A 27,681-nucleotide genomic window follows, 5' to 3' on the forward strand; every position below is an offset into this window, starting at 1 on the left:
TTGAATATCTCACAGTATGGCATTAAATAGAGACTACCTACCTCAATGAATACAGGGGAACCCAACAGTCCAGGTTAAAGCTGTGAAAAGGCAATCCCACGTACAGCTATTTGCAAAGTAAATATGCTTAATGCCATACTTTAACATTCCAGACAAAGCAATTCCATGAAAATATGAGGATAACAGATTCTCACCAAAGTAACGGAGTGCACCTTTAAACATGACTTTTATTTGCCCGATAATGCCCTACAAAAAGGAAACTTTGAGGGACATTTTTTGAGGTAGGTAGATTAGGGTGACCAGATTTTCAAAGTCAAAAACTGAGACAGCCTCAGTTTGGGGTGGTTGGAAATAATAAAATTGTGCATTATGCCCATTCACGACTAACACGTGAGTCAGTATAGTCACATTTTCTTTGTGTTTTGGTCATTTTTTAACATGCTTTTCTGGATTTTATTGAAACAAATGAGAGTTTGTACCTCTCTGCTGTTGCCAGATATCAAATTGCTCTTTGATTGGCATTAATCAGTGTCCCTCTGCTGCTACTGTATATGCTGTTAAAAGCCTTCAGAGAAAGAGAAAAACTTGTATCATGTCTTTATCTACACATAAATATAATAAATAACTATAACTATAAACCGCACTACAGAAAATAAAAGCCGCTCCTCAGTGGTTCTTAGTTAATCATACAAGACACAATAAATTGATAGGACAGACAATAAATTACTATGACAGATAAACAGATGAGAAGACACAGTAAAATATATTGTCTATTTTTTGTATAAAACTGGGACAAATCAATGGTTTTGTATAAATCTGCATAGAAAGAGGACACAGGGCTCAGAAATGGGACCGTCCCGGGTAAATAGGGACGTCTGGTCTCCTAAATAGATATAATTTCTTGGTAGTATTTGTCCTCTTGTTTACGGACTACATTTCCCTACTGAGTGTTCGCCTGTGCGCATGCGCGGTAGATCGATGCGACGGGACCTGCCTGACGCTTTCTCGCATGCTTTTTGTTGGGTCGCTTTATTTGGACAAAAAGTGCCGTGAAAACATAGGACCTGGTGCATTTTCTTGTTAGTTTCAACTGAAGATGGGCATTTATTGGTCGTATTATTTAAAGGAAACGTAAACCAGGTTGGTGTTTCTCTGTTTTTGTCTCGGTATGTGATGCTCTCTGCGGCTGTCAGTGGAGAACGCAGCGGAGTTGACAGTTTCTATCCTTGTCTTGGCTAATGCTAACTATTGCTAGCCTTAAGGCGACCACCCGTGCGTACACACCTCCTTTATGCTATTGGGACTGAAATGGCGTTGCTTTGCTTTGTTTCGATACGCGTTAAATCGCATTGTTATCTCCCCCTAATACAACTTTACTATTACAAGCTAATCAGTCTGTGGTCGTGCGCTATCCCCATTTGAATGCGCGCCTTTTGGGGAAATTGCCTGGTTTCTCGTGCGTTAAACTTCCGAATAATCCTACGTACCTTTTTATTTTGTCGGATTACCGCAGTGCATTAAAGTAGACGCTCATGATCTTGCAACAACCACAACGCAGTGTTTCTTTTAAAAAATATTTTTATAATGAATAAGATTCGAGAGGCGTGCGCGGACCGGTTTAAGCCAGAATTGTTTGTGGCGAGCTGCTGAATTGGTTTAGAAGCGACAGTGGCTTTTACCTGGATATCGCTGTCATGCGGTGTCGCCTTAATTGAACAATGTGTGGGAGTTTATCAAATGTTACCGTTAATTAAAATTGTATAATCGCATCAGTGTTGTCAGTGGCAGCCAGTAGCGTAATGACTGTAGCAGGTGCGTAAACGTGGAGCGCAGTGGATGGAACTGATAGATTCTGGATGGCGTTCATGTTTTATTAGTTTTGTAACTAAGAAAAAATTTTTTTGGAGTTCCCAACAATCCTATAATTGTTTTCATTTCAAGAAAAATCCCGTTTCTAAAATTTAAAGGTGCACTATGCAGCCTTTTCTGGTGGACCTGATTGTCTCCAAGGAGCTGTTATTGCTTTTCCTGGGATGTTCCGCTGTAATATGGGTTTAAACTTTTATATTTAGCATTTATTAAATAATGTATTTTATTTAATATTGTTTTGGTGCTCATAAATACCTTGAAAAACATGCATTCTCTCTGTGACTGGAGTTCCCTCTCCACAGTTATGACCTGTAACTTGCCTACTCAGAGAGAGATATGTTAAATGCCATACTGTGGGACATTCTAGCATTCCAGCAATTATAAACATATTGACCATGTACTAGAGGGTATTGCACAAAATGTGAATACATCATCCCACAAAAGGACAGAAATATCACTTTATTTAATATTAATATTTTGCATATATCTAAGCAACAGTTGGAATGCTTTATATGTCGTCCAACGTTACCATGAACCAAGTAAAACCACTTTAATTTTAGGAAGCTTCATAGAATTCTGAATTGTTTTGCACAGAAACCCTATTGATATAAGGTAATTTTCATAATCCTCTTTAATAGGGTGGGAAGAAACTTAATTTGCACAAGATGACACACGAGATGAGTCAAGGCAAGATTTTGGCTTAATTTGTGGAAAAAACAAAACTGAATCCAGTTAATCCTCACAATTTGACATTTATTTAATATTTTTGGAGTCAGTGTATCACTGCTTTTAGAACTACAGCTTCTCAAGAGGGCTAACAAACCTCTGCTCAACCCTTTTATGCCCAAGCCAAATTTGACAAAATGACTTGAAATCCACATGTTAGCACATGCTGTCATTTTGTTTGCACACAGCAGAAGACTTGTTTTACCTCTGTTCATAATTAAATAATTAAAAGAGAGCGGTTCGAACTGGTTGTGCCGGTCGCTGCCAGCTCCTCGTGGATTGCAGCAGAGTTTGTGTTTCATAACCTCCGTCTGCGATCCAGCAGAGCCGACAAGAGACTCAAGACACAGTTACAGGGGGACAGTGTGTTGACCAAGGTCCGCCACCCCCTTGTCTCCATGGAGATGATACTACTTTGCTGGAATGTTTCAGAGAGAGTATTATTTTATTATATATTATATATTGTTTTGTAGGTGTATAAAATTAGACATACCTCTCATTAAAAAAACATTTAGTGCAATCAAAATTGATTGGCTGCAGATATTTATTTATATATATATATATATATATAATATGACATGATATTCATGCCCTTTTGTGGTTGATTTTTATGGTCTGTTTACGTTTTATGTGATATTTGAACCTCAACAAAGACATTTACATACACATTCTAGCATTCCTTATATAGTGTTGAAATATTGCCTACAGTTACTGAGAACAAAGTATAATTTTTTTTTTTATTGCTGAAAGATCCCTTGATTAATGTGCATTTCTAATGTGAGCGGAGTCGCCTCTCCACAGGTTTGACCAGCATTTGGCCTGATAATATCATGTTTGTCTTCATTATGGAGATGGAGAAATTTAATGCAATACTGTGGAACATTCTAGGCAAAGCAGTAATATCTCGGTGTAGACAAACAAGTGGCAAACACTCCACCAGAAAAGTTTTATAGGAAGATTTAATTAAAGATGCAGAATTTAGATTACATTTTTAAAAATCTAGTTTTATGATGCCAACAAATTTTCCTTTTTTATTTCCAGTAGTTCGAGATCCTGAGCATCTGTGGATCTAAAGTGGACCTAACCTGGACCTGTGGACCAGTACCTGTCCTAAAGCTGTATGCTGTTTGCACTCCTTGAGCCTTCAAAATGTGTAGAACTACAGAGCCTCTATGACCCACAGCTGCCCGGGTGGACTCCATGGGGCATTTCAGTAAAACACAAACTTTCGGCCTCCGTTTTCTCTTCTCCTTTTTGAGCTGCACTTTAGAAGGGGCCTAGCCTTAGAAACAACCAACCTCCACCCTGGATTCTACAGCGGATGACTGCCCCTCTCCCCCGGACACCCCACCCCCCTCCTCAGCTGCCGTTCCCGCGGTAAACATGGCGTCTTCAGTGCGGTTCACGGTGACACCGACTAAAGCCGAGGACCTGCCCGGAATCTCAGATACTTCTCCCGACATCAGCTCCAGATCCAGCGGGGGGAAAGTCCGGTTTGGGTCCAGGGAGAGTGTGAACCGCAGTGAGCCGCAGAGTGAGGTGTCAGCTGCAGGGGGCGCCACTACAGACACACCCGACCACAGCTACACAGAGCACGGTACGGCACAAGAGACAACAAAAATACATTATCACGTTATCACAAAAACACTAATATACATACACATACATACACACTATTATATATTACACTATTACAAAATTATATTATCTCAAGTATAATTACAATATTAGAATACCAAGGCAACATGTCTGTACAATCCCTCAATCATCCAGGTAGGACCCATCACAAAAGGAACATTCAAGTCTGTCAACTGGACAGAAAAAAATTAAGTTCACAATTGAATGATAATTTTGCAATAACCAAGGCAACAAAAAGTTACAAAAAAAAAAAAAAAAGGTTTCAGATAAGAGAATAAAAAACTAGGGTTGTGAAAACAGTTTATGCGCAGATTTAGATTGATACTAAAACTTGGGCTAATGTGTGCATTGTGGGGTAGCTGCTGTACATTCCTTCATAGACATACATGCAGTCCTTCCCCAGCATGATGTCACACAATGGTACGTCCAGTGCAGGTTTTTTACAGTTATATGAGAAAATCTCAGCTGTTGGCCTGCATTAAGTGCGGGGTCCTCTCAGCAGTGTAGTTTGCGCCACAGGGGAAGTGAAAGCTACACCATTGTTTCATTTTTGTCTAAAAGCAGAACCCGGGCTTAATAGCCCACACGGAGAGGCAGAGGAGCTGAGGCGGAGCTAAAAATAACACCTGGGGAAAGGTTGTTTATAAAAGTATAGAGACGTCAAAAAATGTTTTATTTTTTGCGTTAAATGGCAATGATTCTGTTTTGTTACAGCAGACACTGTAACTGTTTTTTACAGTCTTAAAAAAATTTGAAAAAAAAAACTAGTGGTCCAGCAATCTCAATGTTTTGCAATTCCTCACTTACCTTAAGCATTTTGAGCATTCTAAGTATTCACCGTGATGGGTTAATAACAGTTTTTTACAACTCAGAGCAGAGTTTTGCTGTCATGGTAAAACTAACAACTAGCATGTAACATGTAATTCCTGATTCTCAGTATATGCAGATTGTACACAGCTCACGTATTTTGACCTCATGTGTGGAATACCATTGCAAACCTTTTAAACTGAAGAAATACAGCGCCTATAAGTAAGAAAACTCCAGTTTAGAGACAGAAGTGCTTTAGTCCACATGGTACAATGACATAACTGTATCAGCCTAAGCCTGTACATTATGGTCATCATTTGATAATAAGCCGCCACAAATAGAACCACAGAGATAATCTGATTACTCTGTCCAAGTGTGAGGAGCATGCACCTGATCCTACACAATACAACTGTGACCAAGAAACTAGCTCTTACAAAAATATGAAATTCTTAAAATTGGAGTAATACATTGAATTGCAAAGGGAACAGTATTTAGCCTGTGCTAAACAGGTTTTAAAAGATACTACAATCACAACTGAACCAGGGTTACCAGTGCATTAACCTGCATAACACAAGTTTTTCTTTAATTTTAGGTAGTGAAGATTCAGATCAGATAAAGTCCTTTTAGTTTTTAACCAACTGAATTTCAGCATTGATGGTGGCAAACTTCATTCTGCTTTTTGATTTGTCTGAGAATCAAACAACTTGGCCACCATGTCCAGTATTTTTATAATTAAGAATAAATTAACCTTATAGTTGTTATCGGTAAAAATCAAAGAACAGAATCTGTATAGTTCCTTTAAAGATTTCTCTTTGAAAGTGTAAAAATATGATCTCAAATTTTGAGGTATAATTTGAGGGTATTTTAATTTAACCGGTTCAAAAGGGCTTGGTGATATAGCAAAAATATTTCCTTATATAATGAATGAACAATTATTTGACAATAAAACACTATTATTAGATGCCGTTAGTACACAGCGGACATGCTGTATTTTGATCTCAAGCTGAGGCAAGACGCATTTTGCTAAAAATGTCTTCCTCCAAAGTCCAAACCACATACTGCAGATTACCTGTAGACCTGATTGTTGACAAATTCAGTTCATTCAAGATTAGAGTCATTACACGTCCTTAAGGTCCAATGTCTTATGTGATTGGAAAATGCTAAAATGAAGCTTCAATAAAAAATGTTTTGGTTACAGCTATTTCACATCTGTGCTCAGCTGTTCTGTTTCCACCAGGGTGCACATTTTAGTTGAGCTTTCCTGAGAGGAAGGTGAGCATGTCTACAGGGAGAAGCTAACCACATCTGACATTTGCACTGGGTCACTCACGTCCCCATAAAGACACAGTCACAAAACCAGTGAACTAGCTTCTCTGTCTGTGACATTGCACAAAGAACCATATGCCTCAGTGATCTAGGCAGACCTGCTCAAAGCATTTTAGTCTGAATGTCAAAGAGATGTTGTGCAGTTTTTTCACCCCAAAAAGGTTGTTCATGTGAAATCAGAACATTCAAAACTGCCTAGAGCCTGTAGTTGCATTCCAACATGCACTTCCAGACACTTTATATTTAGATGCAGACAGTACACAGCTGACGTATTTTGACTTCAAGATCTGCTTACACAATATATCTGTACTGGGGAAAGGCAAATTTTGTTCAAAATGTATTGAGTACAGGTCCTTAAGTGTTCAGGGAATTAATATTGAAAGACATTCTTAAAACTGTTTTTGTTTGTCTTATCACCCAGCCCTATCACTTAGCCTAACCGGTCTGAGAGCTTGAACAGTTGGACAGGGGTAGTCACATTTTTTATGTAACTGAGCAAAACCTGTCTTGCCCCAGTGCAGATAAATAAGTCCACTGTGCACCATCTATTTATTAAGTTAGAGGGCAGGTCAGAGTCCTAATATGACTTTAAAATGCAGGTTTGTTTTTGTGTATGTTTAATATCTCTGTAATAACTGAGCCTATCCGCACGTGCAATGCCTTCTGTCAGGACAAAATAAACAAAAGTAAAAGTGTATTAGTATTCTAACTCTGGTTTGCTTTAGACCTTACAAATATGTTCTGAAGTGCATGGGATTCTTGTAGTGTATTGTATTCTTCCCTCAAATGCTCATACTCCTGGATAGAGCCCGACCGATATGGATTTTGCTGTGGCCGATATGAAACCGATATAATGGGGGTTGGCGCTGCCGATATAATCGCCGATATATTTAGTGATGTAAAAATTCACTGTAAATGTTGAATTGTTTAAAAAGGTTTGGCTCTGGTGGATTTTAATTTGGGTTTATTTAGGCAACATTTATTGTTATTCTGCCTCTTTACATCATATTTACAGACAGTAGGTTGGCTTAATGGCATTTTTGCATCACATTCTAGACACTAGTGATGGGTATTCCAGTTCTTTTTAGAGAACCGGCTCTTTTGGCTCGGCTCACTAAAAGCTGCTGGTTCTTTTGGTTCCCAAGTGGCTCTTCAGATTGTTTTGTTGCAAGCAGGACTAAAGCACGTCTAAAGCAGGACTGAATCAGGACTGAACCAGGTCTAAACCAGGACTGAAAAAGGACTAAACCGGGACTTATTTATTTTATGCTAAACTACAGTCAAATATGCTCGTTTTTTTATTTTTATTTTTTTAAATCCTACGTACACGCAAATTTCTCAGAGTTTCGTTTTGAGCCGCTGCCGCTGTCAAACCACGAATCACGCGGCGTGAAGAAAAAAAAAAGTGAGAAAAAGAGAAAACACGGCTCCCAATAAGGATCAGGCTCCCGTCGTTCCCTTCAAAGAGCCGGTTCTAAGAGTCATTTCGTTCGCGACGGACCCATAACTAGTAAAGAAAGTAGCGCTATTAGCCTTTAGCCGTAAATACGTGCGCGCCGCAGTAATTAATTATATGCGCAAATGTCATAATTCACACGTCTGTTCACAGCTCATTTACATATCAGTGCAGGTCCAGGAGCAAATATACGGCCAATATAGTCACTTTAGAACAGACCAATAGAAAACAGTCTGTTTATGTGCGGGAGCTACAGCAGCTAACCCATAACAAATGACAAAAACTAGCTTCAGAGTCGACATATTTCCAACACTCACCGCTCATACAGGCTCCTCCTCACATCACAAATCTGCACTAATAAATGTCCTTTTAATCCAGACTCAAACCGATTGTCCGTAAAAAGAATATAATCTCAGTGTTTGGATCTGTGTCTGCAGGTGTAAACAAACACACGTGAGTGACGCGACTCTGTGGTGTGTTCAGGGACAGTACGGACACACACAGACGAATGACTCCGTAGATAAATACTGATGTGGAGCCACATATTAGGACATTTATCTGTCTGTAAATTGGATTAAATGAACAGAATGTAGAGAGTCTAAGCTTTATAACGAGGTATAACATGCCCACGTGAAATATCGGCCCCTATCAGCAAGCATATCGGCCGATAGCCGATATGCCTAAAGTTGCCCATATCAGCCGATAATATCGGCCAACCGATATATCGGTCGGACTCTACTCCTGGATTGGTTTAAAATGTGCACTGTGAACTGAATCCTGATTTTAAAAGAGGAAAATGTATTGTTCAGTTTTCTGCCTTGGAATTTTTTACTAGAACTAATAAGAATTTGCACATAGGAGTTTCGGTTCCATGCATTATCGCTGTATCACAATAGAAACACAATCTCTCCAGATAAGACCTTGTGAAACCCAACTCTTTCCAACTTTTCACAATTGGCTTTCGTAATCTCTTGTGACCACAGCGTTGTTGCGTCTTCTCTGCTGTTTGTGTTGACGTTGAAGTAACTCTCACATAAAGACAAACAGCAGGTAACTCAAGGATGCAAAGGTATCCTACAGTCCCTGAAGGCAACATCTTCAGCCCTGACACCTGATAAACTGGTCTGCTCTTAAAAACACAAACATTTGAACAGACATGGTATTTTTGAGTTCACATATCTCCTGAAAATCCATCTGGCCCAGCTTTTGCAATTGTCTGGTTAACCAATGGAGCCAAAGATGAAGATCATACATAACATAAGATAAAATTGATCCAAATACATTATGTAGCTGTGGATCTCTTAAGTAGCTACAGAACAACTTTGTGAAAATTCAAACATTATGAGATTTTCTTGGCTAACTATGGCCAGTAAATGGTCTTATTACATAAATTTATATGTCCAACCAGGATATCAGCTGCACCATTATTTGCTGCACTGATATCTCATACTAGTATTAAATTGGTACATCCCTGGTTTTGCTGTTATGATGCTTCCACCAATCAGCTTCAAATATTTGTAATGATGTTCTGCCATTTCCTGACCACTTTCAGTGAGACTCATCCCAGAGTAATAAATGTGTAGAATTCAATTCAGAGGGCTACACATATCGATCTTAGGACATTTTGTTATGCATTTTCTACCACAAATTAGAAAAGGAAAAATCACACATGCACTCACTACAAGAGTGGTGTTTTCTATTTTACTCATCATACGGTGTATGGTGCTAGCGTGATTCATCAGCCGGTTTCACTTCATAGAAACTGTCTGACCTCGCAGTGTTAGAATTCATTCGCTCGACGGTAGGCGGGTACTTTTTTTCATTTAACCAATCGCTGATATTTGGTCATGACATATGTAATGCACCGCTAACTGAGCTAACTGGTATATTAAGCTTTTCCCAAATCCTATAGGAAGAAGGGCAATAACGTCTTTCCCCTTGATGAAATTCACCAAACATTTTCTTTGTTCCGGCTTTTAATCCTCGATCTCGGGAATCGTTGCCAGTATAGAATGTATGGCTTTTCACTGATTGGTGTAGCTTGACCCCAAAATTGTGAGATCAAGGCCAATACAATACAATCACTTAGATTTTGGGAAAGTAACTGTATTCTGAATACTGTACTTTAAGTAATTTACTGGAGTACAGTTACTCAGAATGTGTGTTTTGAATATGTGTTTTTGGTACATTCAGTTACCTCCCAACACTACTCATCACACACCCCCAACTGAAAGTGACACTTTGTGTAGTTAGATTAGTTATGAAGTCCTGAATGAATCATCTTTAGCTGTTCTATCTAAGGAGTTTGTATGCATGTGGGAAGGCACCGCCCACTGACCAAATGTGGCTGTTTATTTTACGCACTGCTCCGTGGCTCATATAATCTATAGGTCACCAGTGTTTGTGCTGCTTTTCATGGGAACGTCTGAGTCTGGTATCTAGGGCTGACTGATTTGGGAAAAATATCTTAACATGTATTCAATTTGCAATTTCAATTTGTTTGTTATTAATCATTCAACACTATGTATTTAGTAGTGCTGCATGATATGAGAAAAAATATATCAATATGCATTTCAAACCCAAATTATCAATATTTTTTCCTCCGTTTTGATCGAGTTTTTTTTTCTCTGAAAAAACAAATAAATTGGCTTTAATTTTTAAGTTCCAGAACATAAATGAGACTTTTCATCATTGCCATCATCCAATTTCTTCCTCCAAAGTTTGACCTCTGCCCCAAACCACATGCTGCTGACAGAGGCTGCAGACTTCTCCATTAAAAAGACTCAAGCTCATCATTGACCTTTAGAAATGACTGGGTCTCGATATTGATCTTGAAAATTCAATCTTAATATAATGTAACACAATTTCTCTAAAATGTAGTGAACATAATTATTTTTGAATACTAGTTTTCCCTAGTTTGGCCATTTTGGTAAATTATATTTGTAATACTGTAATAATAATATAATTTCACAAATAAAATAAATTACAGCACTTTTATTTTCTTAGATTAATGTCTAACAGCAAGAAAAAAGATGTTGCTGCTGTATAAATTGTCCATGCGTTTTAGATAGAATTTTTTTGCATTGATAACAGAGATTTTTCACAACTCACTCACTATTTCCTGTAATTTTAAACCTTTTTTTTTTTTACTTTGTTCACAAACAGCCACTTGACAATAATAAATATTTATTACAGGCACGTACCCAACCAAACCACCAACCCAAGTAATAAATTGCAAAAACATGAAAACAAAAATGCATGTAGTTATCTGCTGTTTAGTGGAGGTTTTACTCACAGCCACAATGTTTATGATGACGTTGCCAGGGTGATTGCAGACAGAGCAGGAAGTGATATTGCAGAATCAGACATGAGAGATTTTGCAGAGTTTGAGAAATGGACAAAAGTGACACGGTGAGTTTCAAACTGCAGCTAAAAGAGGAAATTTTTATGTTGCCCACGTCATAATGTGCGTATTTGGGCACATTGAGCTCACTCCCCAGAGCTCAAATTTGGTTATCAAAAGTATCAATATCCAAATAAAAAATTATAAAATTCTCAAAAGTAGGACAAAGTTAGACCTTTATAATGGTCTTATTCTATATCAGATTGAATTTAAGGTAATATGACAGTAACTACTATTATTTTGCATTAAATTTACATTGAATAGGCCTTAGTCATATTGTAGATTTGATGATGCCAGAAGAAGGGGCCTATATAACTTTATGGGAGATTAATTGTTTATTTTTGTTGCTTTTTTAAGAAATAATTAAACATGTTCACAAACCGTATCATTATTTGTTTTGGATTGGCTCCACAATCGTATTAATCTTACGGCTTATTGACCTTTCAACTGACAACTGGCCCCAGTCTCTGAAGCTATTATTCACTTTTGTGTAATTATGCTGACAAAGAAGATGGTGAACTTTGTGTTAAATTCCACCGCAGACCTGTCCTCCAGCTCAATGTTAATCTAAAGGGAATTTCGAAAGTTGTAAAGTTGTAGTGTAACATGAACACGGTCTAATGTTAACGTTGCAAACCTATTTCAATAAATCAACTGGAGTGAATGAATATAGGTTCCAAAGGGCATGCTTTGTCATGAATGTGTTTATATGTTAATTGCATGTGTCATGTCTCTCACACTGCGTCATGTCTACTGCCTAAACCTGCTCGACCTGTAACATGCCTGTGTGCAGACTCCTGTGTACAGACTTGTACAACACAGACTGACATTTATCACCTGAAGGTTCTGGTAGGCTGTGTGCTACAGGAAAAAAAACATAATTTAAATGTTGCCATAGTAGCCCATTATTACAACTTGGGATGGGAAATTTATCTGTTGAATCACAATTTTTTTTCCTCATCTCAATTTTAAATTTTATTTTGACTTATTAAATCAAATAAAAGGTCTTTTAAATATGAATTTTCTGGGCAAAAAGAATACTTTAATACAATTTATTTTATATTTTTACTTCCATCTGCACTAAACCTTTCCATTAAAAAAGACTCAAGCTGACCATTGACCATTAGAAATAATTGGATCTTGCTTTGATTAAAATTTTAATACCCTTTTTTAATTTAGTTTTTGATTTTTTTTGAATATTCTTGTATAATTTGTGGTAGCATTGAGAAATCATAGTCGGAATAGATACTTTACATACATAACACAACTCAAACAAAGAGCCAATGTAACTATAAGCATTAGATATCAATTAAAGCTGCACTATGTAACTTTCTTGTGGGGAGTCCTTCACTGGATTGATCTCCTGCTTTGCCTTGAATGTTCCACAGTATTGTATTAAATATAGCATTTATTCAGTTATGAGTGTTTTTATGGTCATGTAATACAATGAAAAACATACATTCTTACTGTGAGAGAGGTCGCCTCTCCACAGATCTGAATTGTAACTTGTAGTATCACCTGCACATACATACATTTACTGAGGAACATTCCAGTCAAACTAAGAACACTGTCACTAATTTCACTAAATGTGTTTCCAGGTGATGGCAACTCCAAAATCTCCAGTGTGTACATCAACAACACTCACGGCATGGATGATGACGACTTCTACGACAGAAACCTGGCCTTATTCGAGGTGATTCAAATGATTTTACCTTGACTTATTTCTGTCGACAGAGAATATGTTAACTCTGTGCCAAATTTTGTTTCATGTGGATAGTGTTACTGTTAAGACAAATTCTGCTCTGACCACTGAAAGTTTTAAAAAGTGCTTGTAAACTTACCATGGTGAATAATTAGGCTGCTTAGGAATATTTTAAGAAAGTGAGGAATCACTTTGGATCACTGTAAAATAAAGTAATTCTGTTTTGTACAATTTTAAATGAAAAAAGTCTGAAAATCTAGTATAGTGCATTTAACCATAAACCAGGACAAAATATCTAGATTTTGACAGTTAAATGGTAAACTGTACCATGGCGCAGAGTAATTGTTTATATTTTTTTCTCATTCCTGTTTGTGTTTTGTTTTTTCAGGAGGAGATGGACACACGTCCCAAAGTCTCCTCTCTGCTCAACCGTTTGGCGAATTACACAAACCTCACCCAAGGCGCTAAAGAGCACGAGGAGGCGGAGAGCATCGGGGAGAAGAAGAAATCTGGCAAGGTACAAATGTGATTCAACCTAAAACCAATGCTGTGCTTAGACCTTCACACACCACATCAAAACTAGGACTAAATTTGGGACTTAGGTCATTGCTTTGCTCTCTAGACCAAAACCTGTTTAGTTCAGTTAAATTCACATGCACCGTGCATCTGTCACCCCAAACATGCACCATGAGCCACGTGAGAGTCCAACAGCTGATCACTAAACTTATTTCCATGACAATGCACTTCAAGTGGACAGAGCCCCGTGAATATGCACGCTCACTTCCCTGGTGTTATAAACGAACACTGTGGTCTTTTCTTTTCATGTGGCTAAATGCACCGTGAGGGTGAGAGTGGAGAAAAAGTTTTCTGAGTGATACAGAGATAGGAGGAGATATCGCTGATATGAAGCTGATCGTGGTGCTCTTTTGTGTTGGCCTAATGTTTGGGCAAAATGTTTTTTTGCCGAAACGTTATTTTGTTAATAAAAAAGTATTTGAACATCAGCCAACCGAGTGTGCTATGCATTTTTTCACCCTGGTCTGGCTGCTCCTTGCATTTGCACTTCTGCAAGAATCTTGGTGTGCGTTTTCTGTTTCTTTTTATCGACCTGCAGCTGGTCACTTTCTTGATCAGTCAGTATTTATTTATTTTAGTCTGACTCTGCATTACAGCAGAGCGTAAATGGCTGCACAGACTGTCCCTCTAAGTTCAGTAAAATCAGTAGTTTGACCCGCCATAAATGTGAAGTCGACCTGGCAACACAGCGGGCACAACCAGTATGTAAACTCTAGACTTTGTTGCACATTTTCGGGTCAGAAGGTTCCAACAATAAGAACAATCTGAACATTGCTGTAAAACTGTAAAGTCTGTTGGCTGCAGAGTTTATAGTTTTGAGCAGTCATTGAACTTCTGTGCATATCCAGCTGTTATCTCACATTCATATAGCAGACAAGGTATGTTAAGTGTCTTGCTCACGTAAACAATCACAATATGTATGGGAATCAGCCAACCCTGTTAGTTAAATGCTCTACCACTGAGTCACTGCTGCCACCAAGTTTCTTCAAAATACTTTAAATTGCAATACTGATTTAAAACAACCACTGATTTCAGGTTGAAATTCCTCCCTGTCTTTTACCACAAGCGCCGCCACTACAAAGTGCAACATACTGTCTACTTCTCTTTGCGAGCAGCAGATTTTTGTCTGTGCAGTGCTGTTGAATCCAATGTGTATCAGAGTTTAAGATAAAAAAGAGAACAAAGTACATTATAGAGGGTGTTTATGGGGGAAGAGAAAAATGGGAATTTCCTGAGCAATGGGTGATTGATTCAGTAATCTTTATTCACGTGCAAATTAGGCATGCAACAGTATTTAAATTTGGTGCCATGATTATAATGAACTGTTATTAGTTTGTTATTAGTGAAAACATCAGTGATTTCAAAAAGAACATCATATATAAGTAGGTTTTTGCTCCTTCTGATGATATAAGGGCGGTTATCTTTGTGGGACATTTTATGTAATCGTGATAATCGCCAGCAAACAATTATTGTCTTCCCTTTTTATCACAATAATCAATATTATTGTTTATTGTCCCATCCCTTTTGCAAACATGCATACAACTTAAATGAAAATATTTCAATGAGAAATAAATAATTATAACATGGTTAAAAGTAATGAAAAGAAAATTTTGCACAATGTCTCCTTTTAAAAGTGAGAAAACAGAGCAGTTCAGGCTCTGTGGTGATTTTTCACGGGTCTCTTTACTCTCCAGTGACACCTCTGAGTTTGAACTGTTGAACGTGATCCTTAGACAGAAGCTGGAGATAAGAGCAACTCAGGCTGATAAGACGGAGCTTTCAAGGCATTTATGTTTATTCACTCTTCACTATGAGTGTATTTAAAGGTGCTGTACCAGATTTTTTTTTTTTTTTTAACTAAAGATTTTATTAATATTTCATGCTTGAAAAAACATGAGAGAGCTAGTTTGCAGTGATTCCTCACAGTTTGCAAGTTTCCAAAGTTCCTTACTTAACATATGCATTCCAAGCATCCTAATTATTCCCTACGGTGAGTTTTTTAAGAAAATCTTAAAAACTCAGTTTTCTCTCGTTTGACAATTTTGGTGAAGTTTATAATTTCACTTTCTGGTTGGACACACACAGCAGATATGACATATGTAGAGCTAATTCTATAACTTTTACCTAGCATCCAAAACAACAAATCTAAATTGCTTAAATTATTGGCAGTTGTTTGAATATTATGAAAGCAACCTATTACTATAAATAACAGCCCTCTCTCTCTCTCTCTCTCTCTCTCTCTCTCTCTCTCTCTCTTTCGTCCTTCAGTCTCCACAGATGGGCACGTTTATGGGCGTGTACCTGCCCTGTCTCCAGAACATCTTCGGGGTGATTCTGTTCCTGCGTCTGACCTGGGTTGTGGGCACCGCGGGCATCCTCCAGGGGCTTTGCATCGTCTTCGTCTGCTGCTGCTGTGTACGAACTCCACAATCTACACTCTCAAAAACAGAATGTGTGCATGTTACAGCTGCACAATATATCATATTAAAAGCTATTTGAATGGTCTCAATTAGAGCTGCAACAATGACTCAACTAATCAACAGTCACATTAATTATTAAATCAAAATTTCATAAAAGAGTTTCAGAGTGTCATTAGTGTTACACTATTTGTAAATCTGGAAGTCTTAAGTTACCATAATTCAACCTTCATTTGTTTGATCATGTGTTCAAAAAGTATCAGTGTTCAATAGAAATAATCATTTGATTTGTCGACTAATTGAAAAACTGATTGTTAATTAGTAACTAGTAACTGATAACTACAGTAATTATTAAATGCAGCCCTGGTTGCAATTACTAAATTTTAGAGACTGCAATTACTTACATGAAACAATAGAAACAAATCCTGTCTTATTCTCTGTGAAATGTGAACTTTCAACCAAATTCTAGTATCTAAACATAAATATAATTGCAATGTTTGTCAGAAAATTGTAAAAAAAAAAATAACAAAATATTATTTAGCCTTAGTGCATGTGTTAAAAACACATTTCAGAATATCAAGCTTGATTTGATTTCAGATTTGTACACCTGTTTGTACATGTTTAGGGCTGTCATTAAAGATAATTTTAGAAGTTGAGTCACTTTCACACAATTATATTATTATTTTATTTTTAGTTTAGTTAGATTAGTCAGCTAGTCAATTAAATTGGTATCCATTGAGATTTTTATTTCAAAAAGTTAACTAAATAAGGTTTGACTGATGGTGATGTAACGTTTCTAGATATAGAATATATCAGTGTATTATTGATCAAAATCGGAAATTCTGTTTAGCTCGTTTTACAAAATGAAAATTACTGCTAGTAGTTTGTGATATTCTTTTGCAGAACATGTGAGGTTGAGTTTATATGTTGAGTTTATATACTCTATATTAAAATATGTTCAGAGTCCTCTGGTTGTTCTTCTCTTCTGCAGACATTGTTGACAGCCATATCAATGAGCGCCATCGCCACAAATGGAGTTGTACCAGGTAAGAGCTGTTCCTACATGACCGCTTCACGCCCATTCATTTCAGAGCTGTTAAAATACAAGTACTTTTCAAATAGTACAGATGTTTTGACCTACTTTGTGATTAATACCTCTGTAATTACTGAGCCTTTGCACATGAAACAAAAACTGGTTCAACATTTTCTTTGTCAGTATAAACAAACAAGAGTTGTTGTTTTTTTCCCACAGTATCTGCAGAAAGGTGATTTTAGTCAATCGAAAGGATTTGAAGCCATGAGATTCATATGGCATGTTTGTGGATCTGAAATTATGACATAGACCAATATTTTGAAAGAGATGTGGGGCAGCTAAAATATACATTGTTAAAATGCAATTTTTGTTGTAATACAGTGAAATCATCCAAAATATAAACATATTTACACAAACCTGATATTTCTAGGCAAATTACAGTGTTATCAGTAGGAAAGACTGCCCCCTTGTCTCTCATCTGGGAGTATGACATCATCACCACCAGTAATTGTGAATAATCTTAAAATTATGATGTTTCTTCTCACACTAGAAACACTAAAGTTTGATATTATAACTTATCCCAATAATGTTTGTGATAGTTCTAATTATATTTGTGTGTCTTGTGTCCTCACCTCTCCCAAACCTCTTCAGTGGTCTTTACTGTCCATCTGCGCCACCCTCTGACTCGGCCAAACCCAATGTCAGAGCAGTTCTTCATTTCCATGAACAAACTTAGACTCTGCTTCATAACGTCGATATTAACCGGAGTCTAAAGGCCATTTGCCCATCTTTTTAACCTTTCCACCAGACTCACCCCAAAAATATACAGGTTAAAATGACTTGAATTCAGAAATGTTTTCTGTGTTTAGGACCGCAAGATTAATTGCAATCGAATCAAAATCGCAATTTGAATGAATGCAAATCGCGAATTGGAAAAGACTGCAATATCTACATAAAAACTGCTAACCCTGTAGTGTCGATCTGTATGAACATGTTCTGAAATGTGACTTTAGTTTGTCAGTTCATATTTCAGTCTTTTTGTCAATTCTCCTAATCATTTTATTTCGGCATTATCTGCTATTTTAATCACAAGATCATCAGAAACCTTTTAATTTGATATTTTTCCCAAATCGTACAGCCCTATTTGTAAGTATTACGTTTATTTATATATTACTTCTTATAAAGGGCAAAATATTAATTACTTTCTATGCTTTCTATCCAATTTTATTTAGGGCTGGGTATCATTCAGGAGTTGCCGATATGATACATCTCGATACATAAGCCACGATACGATACATATCTCGATACAGTGAGCTTACAGTTCGATACAATTCAATACGATATATTGCAAATCGATTCAATACGGTTCGATAAAAAATAATGGCTAATTCATGGCTGTGATACTAAAAGTCTTTGTTAAGCCACTTCTTCTCCAAAGTTCATATGAAACATCCATTTTAATCATCAAAACAGTTAATATGTCAAATGTGTTGCATTAACAACTTTCCTTGAACTAAACAAACAACAAAACTGTTGCATTGTAACAAAATAATTTAATAAAATATACCAAAAAATACTCTTGGCTATATATCGATACAGCAGCCCATGATATCGATACTGTATCATCACATTAAACTATACGATATATTGGTATTTCAGTATATTTCAGTATTTTTGCACAACCTTAATTTTGTTCTGGTACCAGATTTTCAAACCTTGAAAGGAGGAATCAGGTATTTGGGTCTGTTTGGAGAAAGTGCCCAAACCAAAAGGGAAACGCCAAGTGGGACTACGCCTAGTTGCTTGTCATTAAGTAATTTAGAGGTCTAGACTATAGAGATGAAGGGTCCGCCACCTGTTTGTCTCCATGTAGAAGTTAATGGTTTGTCTGGAATATTCTACATTTTGGAATTAAATTCATCGTTCTCCATGGAGACCAGAGTTTTAGTAAATACTGTAAATCTTAACTAGAAAATATAATCTGAATTCAAGTCATTTTAACTCGTGCAGTGTTTCTTTTATGCAGTGCACAATCTCCCATGAAGATGTTAGTCAGATTTAAAAAGAAAAGTGTTTGGCTTTCTTCACTCAGGTGTGGTTCTCATGGTGCTTCTTAGATTATATTTATAACAAAGCAGTAATTCCTAAAGTTCTTAAATTACTTTTATTCCAACAGATATCCAAAATGTAAAGTTGCAAATTAAGTAAATAAAATATAGATATAATTGCTGTGGTATTTATTTTTATAGCAACCCAGAAACTTAAAAATTGTTGCGAAGTCCAGCTGAAATATACAAATCTTGCTCATTTTTTTTTTTTGCTACGTCTATAATGTTTCAGTTTTAACTCGCATTTGAAGCCAAGTACTTTGTCTTTTTCAAATATCTTGATGCATTAAACTTCAAATGAGTTAAGTTTTCATTTGCAGTAATATAGTACTTTAATTTTTCCAGAGTTCTGTAAATTTATGCTTGTTTCTTAAGCATAGTTTGACTTTTCTGTCTTCTCCTGCTCATAACGCCATAATGTTACTAACCATCCATCCCTCTCTTTTTCCACTCTTTTCTCCTCTTCGTTTATACTCTCTTCTTCTCTTACCATCTCCTCCATCTCCTCCTCCCCTCCTCTTTTCACCACTTCTAATATCCGCCTATCTTCTCTTCTTGGCATCTTCTCACCATCTTTCCCTTATCGCCTTATCTCCTTCCTTGTTTTCTTGATTCCTCTCAACCACTCTTAACTTTCCCCTCTCCTCTTTTCATCTTTTCATCCACCCTTCTCACATCTCCCCTTCCTTCCTCATCTCCATCTTTTGGTCTCCTCCTTTCCATCTTCTTCTCCTCATCTCTCCTCTCTGCTCCTCCTCCCTCTTCCTCTCCTCACAGCGGGAGGGTCCTACTTCATGATCAGCCGTTCTTTGGGCCCTGAGTTTGGCGGCGCAGTGGGACTGTGTTTTTATTTGGGGACCACATTCGCCGGAGCTATGTACATCCTGGGAGCCATCGAAATCCTACTGGTGAGTGGCTCTGTTAGTTAAAGACACAGGTTTTCATGATTCTCTATTGATTATTTGATTTGGTGCTACATTTTCATCATAGTTTTACACCGGTGGAAGTTTGTGAAATAAAAATTGAAAAGAAAAGTGCAATGTAATCAATACAAAACTGACTCTTGCCCCAAAGACATCATTACATTTTAGAATCTGAAAACCACCAGTGTCCCCTGTTTCTTTCAGATGTACATCGCTCCGGAGGCAGCCATCTTCTCAGCTAAAGGTCCCGATGGAGAAGGAGTGGCCATGTTGAACAATATGCGGGTTTACGGCTCTATCTGTCTGCTCCTCATGTCGCTGCTTGTCTTCGTCGGAGTCAAATACGTGAACAAACTGGCGTCCATCTTCCTCGCCTGCGTCATCATCTCCATCTTGTCCATCTACATCGGGGCCCTGGTGTCCGCCTTCCACCCGCCGCACTTCAAGTAAGGAGCCGTTTTTGTCATTTTTAGAATGTAGAATCTGACTCTTGATACTAGGGGTGGGACAAGACACAAATTCCACAAAACGAGACCGGGTCCTCAAGAAGAGAAAAGATTTTACACAATTTATAATAAATGTATTATGTGGTCATGTGGTTCAGTTTACATTTTTGGTCTCAACATTTTTACTTTAGGTAGTGAATTACTACATATTTTTGCTGTCATTGTAGCATTGCTTTTTAGCACTACAGCATCTCAAGAAATCTAAAACCCGCCACACACTTCCAAGAATAATTTGCCAATCTTAAGACTTCATTTGCTTCTCCCTGGGTTCTGGGTTGGCCTGACCCAACTTTGGACCTTTTGTATGGGTTTTTTAAGCTTCTGTGCTCCTCGTGTGTGGTGCATGAGTGACTCAGATGGAGTGACAGACACAGAGGCACAAGATACAAACATAAAAAATCACCAAAGCCAAATATTTTCTCTGCAAATCCATGGCACTCAGTCCACCCATCTTAATGTTAATTGTCCCTTCAAATAAAGACCAAACTAAACTAATTACGAATTAGTCATAAATTATGTATAAAAAAAAAATCTGTTGCATGTTTTTTTTTTTTTTTTGATTTCCTGATGGTTTTATAAATATCTCCTTATAGGGTTTGCATGTTGGGGAATAGAACCATCAATGCCCATGACTTTGCAGATCGAAACTGCATGAAAACAATCTTGGTTCAAGCTCAACAAACACCAGAGAGAGAAGACTCTAACTTCACTATCCTTTCAGGTGAGTGAGTGACAGAGACAACCTGGTTGAATGCTCCATAATAGGGCATTACGCTTCTCTTTCTCTATGTTGACTCCATCAGGTCAAGGTCTGTGTTGAGGAGAGCCCACTCACAGCAAGAATGCAGTGTGAAGAATACATAGTTTTAAATGTGTGTTTTTTTTGTTTTTTTTTTAATAAAACTGAATAAATGCAGAGAGTTTAATGCCATATTGTGGAGCAAATCAGGCAAAGCATTTACCTCTCCATGGACACAAGCGGGTGTCTAGAAAAGTTAGATAGTGCATAGTTCTTTAACAGTGTTCCTAAAAGTATTCTGTCTAGTGTTACACTAGAAAACATTTTATACACTAACTTTAACATAATACTTTTTACAGAAAATATCACCTTCACCCCCACGTCCGGCCCTCAAGTGTCTGTGGAAACAACAAACCTATGGAGCCACTTCTGTCACAGTCCGGAGCTGAACGCTTCATGTGATGAATACTTCAACAACAACAACTTCACCGAGATCGATGGTATCCCTGGACTCGCCTCTGGAGTCATCTCAGGTAACATGTGATCTATAGATATTATCTATTGGCCTCATGACTTATTGTGGATACATTTTAAAGGTGGGCTATATAAAATTTTGATTTGACCAATCTGTGTCCTCAGATACAAATGAAATGTTGGTTTTACTGAAACCCTTTTAATGTTGATTTGTTGTTGATTATAAAAACATACCGGTATATGTTGTGTATGTTTTTGAGTCTCAGTTGGTTTAGAGGACTCTCTCTGATTTACCTAAAACCCAGCACCTGCAGCCAATCATGAATCAGCTAGTGCAGCCTCTGCAGCTCAGTGAGGGAATTCTAGAGGCCCTGAACCTTCACATGAGTCATAATCTGTTCATGTGGCCTGGCTGAGAATATACTGAGAATGAAAAAAACTTGTACATGCAGGTTAAGGTACTGGCAACCTGAGTTCAGTTGTGATTGTAGTACCTTAAAAAACTCACAAAAAAGAGTCACATATTGAAAGAATGAATTATTACATGTTAATATTAAAATCAGTCCTTGATTTACCTTGTATCTGGTGACACCAATCAGTCATGTTCATGCAGTACATAAATCTGTTTGTCTGTACATGAACATTCCAGTGACAAACCTTTTAAACATCTATTATAATTATTTCATCAGAGAACCTGTGGAGTTCGTACCTGAGTAAAGGTGATGTAGTTGAGAAGCCCCACCTCCTGTCCTCTAGTTCCCCTGCCCCTTCGATCGCCCAGCCATACGTCTTTGCCGACATCACCACTTCCTTCACGCTGCTCGTCGGCATCTTCTTCCCCTCAGTCACCGGTGAGGGCCCCATCTTGGATTTAACTAAAGAAATGTTATGAAAATTGTCTTCACACTGTAGATGAAAGCAACTGGTAAAGCCAATGCAAGAAAAGAATTACATAGAACACCTTTAATAGCCGTATTATACCTTAAATGTGTAGCTAAAGCTTTCTGCCTCATCACAGAGTATAGTTTGTGTTTTGATTATATTTGTACAGAAATATTATTAAATGTACTGAGTCACAAATTGATTTATTCACCCTCTTTTAGACTAAAGTTAAAACCCTAAAAACACTAAGTACAATAACTAAATATATTTATTTATTACTAATCATTTTTGTCTCTCTCAGGGATTATGGCTGGCTCAAACCGCTCTGGAGATCTGAAAGACGCTCAGAAGTCCATTCCTATTGGAACCATCCTGGCCATCCTCACCACCTCCATCGTCTGTATCCTTCAGTATAAAAAATGGCATTAAACGCAGGCTACAATCTTAATTAGTGCACCATCTAAACACAAACTATAATATAAACTACACAACTACAAACAAACTACAATCTTAACTTCTGCAAATGTGCGCTGTACAAGTTTTAATTGCATTGGGCAATGAATTATTTGAATTGAGATCATAATACCATTATAATGATTATAATTATAGCATTATGTAACTTTTCCATGGTGATGTTCTTACTTTACCGGGAAAGTTCCATACTACAGCATTGGACTTGCATTTCTCCATAGAGGCCAAAGTTTAATTTATAACTAAACATTTTTAAATAAAGGCAAGATCAATGAGGAATATGGAACACTGCAGGCAAAGCAAAAATATTTCCACAGAAAAAATCAGTAAGTTATTCCCCAGAAAGTTACATAGTGCTCCTTTAATTGCTCAAGGAGTTATGTAGGTCCTTTGCCCTCCACCTGCATTACTTAAATATAGCATACGGCAATATGCCAAAACACTCCTATGGTGAGGTTGAAGTCACATTTAATATGATACTAAAAATAGACTTGACTTTGTATAATTCATAAGAACATGATGGTATGCTGATGTGTTCAGGTGCAGTCCATTCAAATGTGTTTTAATATGACTGAAGTATTAACTGAGTGTTTCCTGAATGCAGCATTCAGACCTGAGCAGTGTAGTTCTGTTTGGAGCCTGCATCGATGGAGTGGTCCTCAGAGACAAGTCAGTATAAAACACTTCATATTAAGATGCATTTTGTTTGTTATTAAAGAGGCAGTATTATGCAAAATTAACTTTTTGGAGCTTTCTATCATGTTATAATGTTCCCTCATTATAAACATGCCTGAAGTGGTTTTATATGCCATTCATGTATGTTAATCTTACGTCACCCATGCTCCCGCACAGCAAAAAGTATGTGAAACAGGTTATAAAATTATAGACTACAACTTCACAAACCTGATCTGATGTGTGATGGCTTCATTAGCCGGATACACACTCATTGTGTTGTAATAGTACTCTGAAGGGACTTATTCAAAAATTCAACAGTGTTTAAACTGACCTGCCTCCTCTTCCTTGCGCCCTCTGCAGGTTTGGTGACTCGGTGCGGGGGAACCTGGTAGTAGGGACCCTGGCATGGCCAACTCCGTGGGTGATTGTGATTGGCTCGTTCTTCTCGACGTGCGGCGCCGGGCTCCAGTCTCTGACCGGAGCCCCTCGACTGCTCCAGGCCATCGCCAAAGACAACATCATCCCGTTCCTCAGGGTCAGGACAAACTGGACGCACTCCTTAAGCTAGCACCCCAACACACGTTTCACTTAAATTCATCAAGTTATTCTTCACTTTTCACACACATTTCCTACCATCCTAATTATTCAATGAGTTTTTAAGTTCTTTTCACAACTTTCAGAGGCCAGATCAGAAACTACTAGTACTTATACTGTCAACATTAGGGCTGGGTATCATTAAGAAGTTGCCGATACGATACATACCTCAATACACAGGCCATGATACGATACATATCACGATACACTGAGCAATCAATTCGATACAACTCAATAAAAAGCAAAGGTTAAATCATGGCTGTGATACTAAAAGTCTTTGTTAAACCACTTCTTGTGCAAAGTTCATATGAAACACAAACATTTAAATTCTCAAAACAGTAAAAATGTCAAATGTGTTGCATACATGAGTTTCCTTCCTCTAAACAAGCAACAAAACTGTAGCGCTGTAACAAAAATAATTTAGTAAAATGTACTTAAAAAATAAAGCCACTATATTGATACTGTACATTAAACGATATGATATATTGATACACTGTTACACTGTACAATATATTAGTCAGGTAGGAGTAAAAGTATGAATTTATTAACAGGTTACTCAAGTACATGTGTACTACAGACTTCAGATCATGGAAAATGTTTTTTTTTATTTATTGTTTTGCAGGTTTTCGGTCATGGGAAAGCTAATGGGGAGCCGACCTGGGCCCTGTTACTCACTGCTCTGATTGCTGAACTGGGGATCCTCATCGCGTCACTGGACCTGGTCGCCCCCATCCTCACCATGTAACCTCATACTTCTGCTTTTTTATTATATAATTTTAAGTGTACTCATTTAATTTTTATAATTATATTTAAATGTCTTTATAGGTTTTTCCTGATGTGTTATCTGTTTGTGAACTTGGCCTGTGCTCTTCAAACTTTGCTCCGGACGCCAAACTGGAGACCGCGATTCTCCTACTACCACTGGTAATGCACAAACACATCAGCTTAAAACTATTTAAGTTTAAATGCTATTTGTCCATTAATAAAGATTTGAACATTAAAAATAAACCAGTCAGTTCTCTTTTTGTCCAAGGGCTGCACCTGCTTCCTTTAGCAACAGCTTTGATTGACAGCTATCTCCCCCTCATTGCTAAGCGCCCTAAGCATTTTTCCCTGACGTATTTTCTGTCTTCCTTCAGGGCTCTGTCATTTTTGGGGATGACGATTTGCCTCGCGCTCATGTTTATCTCTTCCTGGTATTACGCCATTGTCGCCATGGTGATTGCCGGCATGATCTACAAGTACATTGAATATCACGGGTGAGTTTACATGGTGACTACCAGTATACAAAGTATGTGTTTCTACTATTTTAGTTAGAAGGTGCATTATAGTCATTAATATTTTGGAGCAGGGTTTCCTCGGGGAAAGCAAGTCAAAATTCAGGCCTTAAACATTAAATGAAATTCCCACAACCATGTAAACAACCAAATAACCACAACCAAATAAATGATAGTAAACAAATTCATGTTTCCTGATGTAAATTTTTACATAACGCAGGTCAGATTTGCATAGTTCTCTTCAAATAGAAAAAACACCTCCTTACGTTTTCATACATCACTCTGCGGTCTAATGGAATGGTAACAAAGAAATTGCATAAATGTATAAAGGTCTTGTGTCAACTAACTTGCCTAAAAGCTAACAATGTTTGTGTGTTTCTCAGAGCGGAGAAGGAGTGGGGAGACGGCATCAGAGGCTTGTCCCTGAGTGCAGCTCGCTACGCCCTCTTGAGGCTAGAAGAGGGACCGCCACACACTAAAAACTGGAGGTACAATGCATTGAGATTGTGTATGAATGTTTATCAACTTTATGTTTATTTGACATTTGAGGACTTTTTCTCCATTGAAATGTTATAATGTTGTGTTTTAAATTTTTAATAGTTATGCCAGTAGTGCGCATTATTCATCTTTCTGAAACCCAGGGATAAACTTAACCTGAAGGACTATGAGCACTGTCTTCCCATTATGTCCAGACAATGCTCAGTTGATGCAGGTCTTGGTCTAATAAGCGCTCGATGTACAACAGACGTGTTTCACATTAAACATTCTGCTTCACTGGAAAGATGACTCTTTTAAATTCATTGATAATTTAATGAATCTTTTAATTATTTATTAGTTAATTAATTTAAAATGATTAAAAATACTTTCCAACTGGTCTTCATGCCCCTTCATATGCGCTAAACACCTAGAGCAATTCTGCATGCACTGGACCTCTGTTCTTTGGGGAAAAAGTGAGAGAATCAGCGAACAGCACACAGAGATAACTTTATCGCTTTCATATTTTGCAGTCCATTTGCGTATCTGCCACTGTAACTCTCACTGATGCGGTGACACTCACTGGACAGCTGCGCATCAACCGACAAGGTTTTGTGCATGGAGTTTGCAGTTGATTCTCGTATAGGAGGGATCTTTGTGCTTTACAGCTATTATCATTAATATGTTAGTAAAAGCAATACAGTGAATTTATGCACAGTGTGAACACACAAGCATCTGCTGCTGTGAATATGTGGTCGGCTTTGTATCATCTATTGGACACTTAACACATAGAGAAGATGCACAGTCACCTGCAAGTCTGCAGCTCACGGCCAGTACGTTTATGCATGTGCTGCTGCTGCTGCTGCTGCTGCGTGCTTCGTCAATGCCGCCACTCCCATTATGCACATGGCGTTGTTATAGTTAATTTTCTTATTTAAAAATGCCTAAAAGCATTAACAATAAGATCTAAAGATTAGAAAATCTATTTGGTCTTGTTTACTCTTGCCTTCATTTGCCTCTGTTTTAATTTTGTACCTTGAGAGGACACAGTGTTTTAAAGGTTCTGTTGTCAGCTCAATCATACAAAAAAGACAAAAAGAGAAAACTTCTATTCTATTTTAAGCAGTGTTAATAAATAGTATTTGGGCACATGTTTGTTCCGCTTGTGTACAGGCCGCAGATCCTGGTGTTGTTGAAGTTAGATGAAGATGCTCATGTGAAGTCTCCACGTTTGTTGACATTTGCGAGTCAGCTCAAAGCAGGGAAGGGTCTCACCATCGTTGGAACCGTGGTCTCTGGAAACTTTCTGCAGAGCTACGGAGAGGCCCTGGCAGCGGAACAGGTGGGTGGGGCTCGTTTGGATTTGATGTCATAATTTAGATTTATCTATATTTTTCTACTGGGGATTCACTTTTAAAAAAATTTGAAAGTATTCCATAAATGTTGAACCTCTTCAGTTTTGTTTGGGCTGTAGTAGTAGAAATTCTCTACTCAAACCGAGCGTGGCGTGGTGTTGGTTAACGCTATCAAAACTATGAAATATCTATGATTTAACCCGAAGACAACAATCGTTTATTTATTTCTTAACATTTGAATTTTGTTGTT

The 27,681-nt window shown here is 37.6% G+C and overlaps 1 protein-coding gene across 2 annotated transcripts in view; it reads left to right on the plus strand.

Annotated features, from left to right (window-relative positions):
- The first annotated feature begins 979 nt into the window (after positions 1 to 979).
- The window catches only part of LOC110170818 (solute carrier family 12 member 6-like), a 35,901-nt gene continuing 9,199 nt past the window's right edge, over positions 980 to 27,681 (plus strand). The window contains exons 1-19 of one of the 2 annotated variants that reach the window (XM_055156162.1): positions 980 to 1,140; positions 3,637 to 4,192; positions 12,824 to 12,918; positions 13,316 to 13,444; positions 15,772 to 15,918; positions 16,912 to 16,966; positions 19,839 to 19,969; positions 20,189 to 20,430; positions 21,084 to 21,211; positions 21,589 to 21,762; positions 22,393 to 22,554; positions 22,887 to 22,985; positions 23,668 to 23,725; positions 24,092 to 24,266; positions 24,948 to 25,066; positions 25,151 to 25,249; positions 25,465 to 25,584; positions 25,986 to 26,090; positions 27,250 to 27,418. In XM_055156162.1, coding sequence (XP_055012137.1) covers positions 3,979 to 4,192; positions 12,824 to 12,918; positions 13,316 to 13,444; positions 15,772 to 15,918; positions 16,912 to 16,966; positions 19,839 to 19,969; positions 20,189 to 20,430; positions 21,084 to 21,211; positions 21,589 to 21,762; positions 22,393 to 22,554; positions 22,887 to 22,985; positions 23,668 to 23,725; positions 24,092 to 24,266; positions 24,948 to 25,066; positions 25,151 to 25,249; positions 25,465 to 25,584; positions 25,986 to 26,090; positions 27,250 to 27,418 — 2,421 coding nt within the window. In that variant the 5' untranslated portion in view covers positions 980 to 1,140; positions 3,637 to 3,978. The remainder of the gene's footprint in view (positions 1,141 to 3,636; positions 4,193 to 12,823; positions 12,919 to 13,315; positions 13,445 to 15,771; positions 15,919 to 16,911; positions 16,967 to 19,838; positions 19,970 to 20,188; positions 20,431 to 21,083; positions 21,212 to 21,588; positions 21,763 to 22,392; positions 22,555 to 22,886; positions 22,986 to 23,667; positions 23,726 to 24,091; positions 24,267 to 24,947; positions 25,067 to 25,150; positions 25,250 to 25,464; positions 25,585 to 25,985; positions 26,091 to 27,249; positions 27,419 to 27,681) is intronic. The other variant, XM_055156163.1, reaches the window with a different exon arrangement.

Source organism: Boleophthalmus pectinirostris, unplaced genomic scaffold, assembly GCF_026225935.1.
Source record: "Boleophthalmus pectinirostris isolate CB_2022bp ecotype Guang Dong unplaced genomic scaffold, ASM2622593v1 HiC_scaffold_20, whole genome shotgun sequence".
Taxonomy (NCBI): Eukaryota; Metazoa; Chordata; class Actinopteri; order Gobiiformes; family Gobiidae; genus Boleophthalmus; species Boleophthalmus pectinirostris.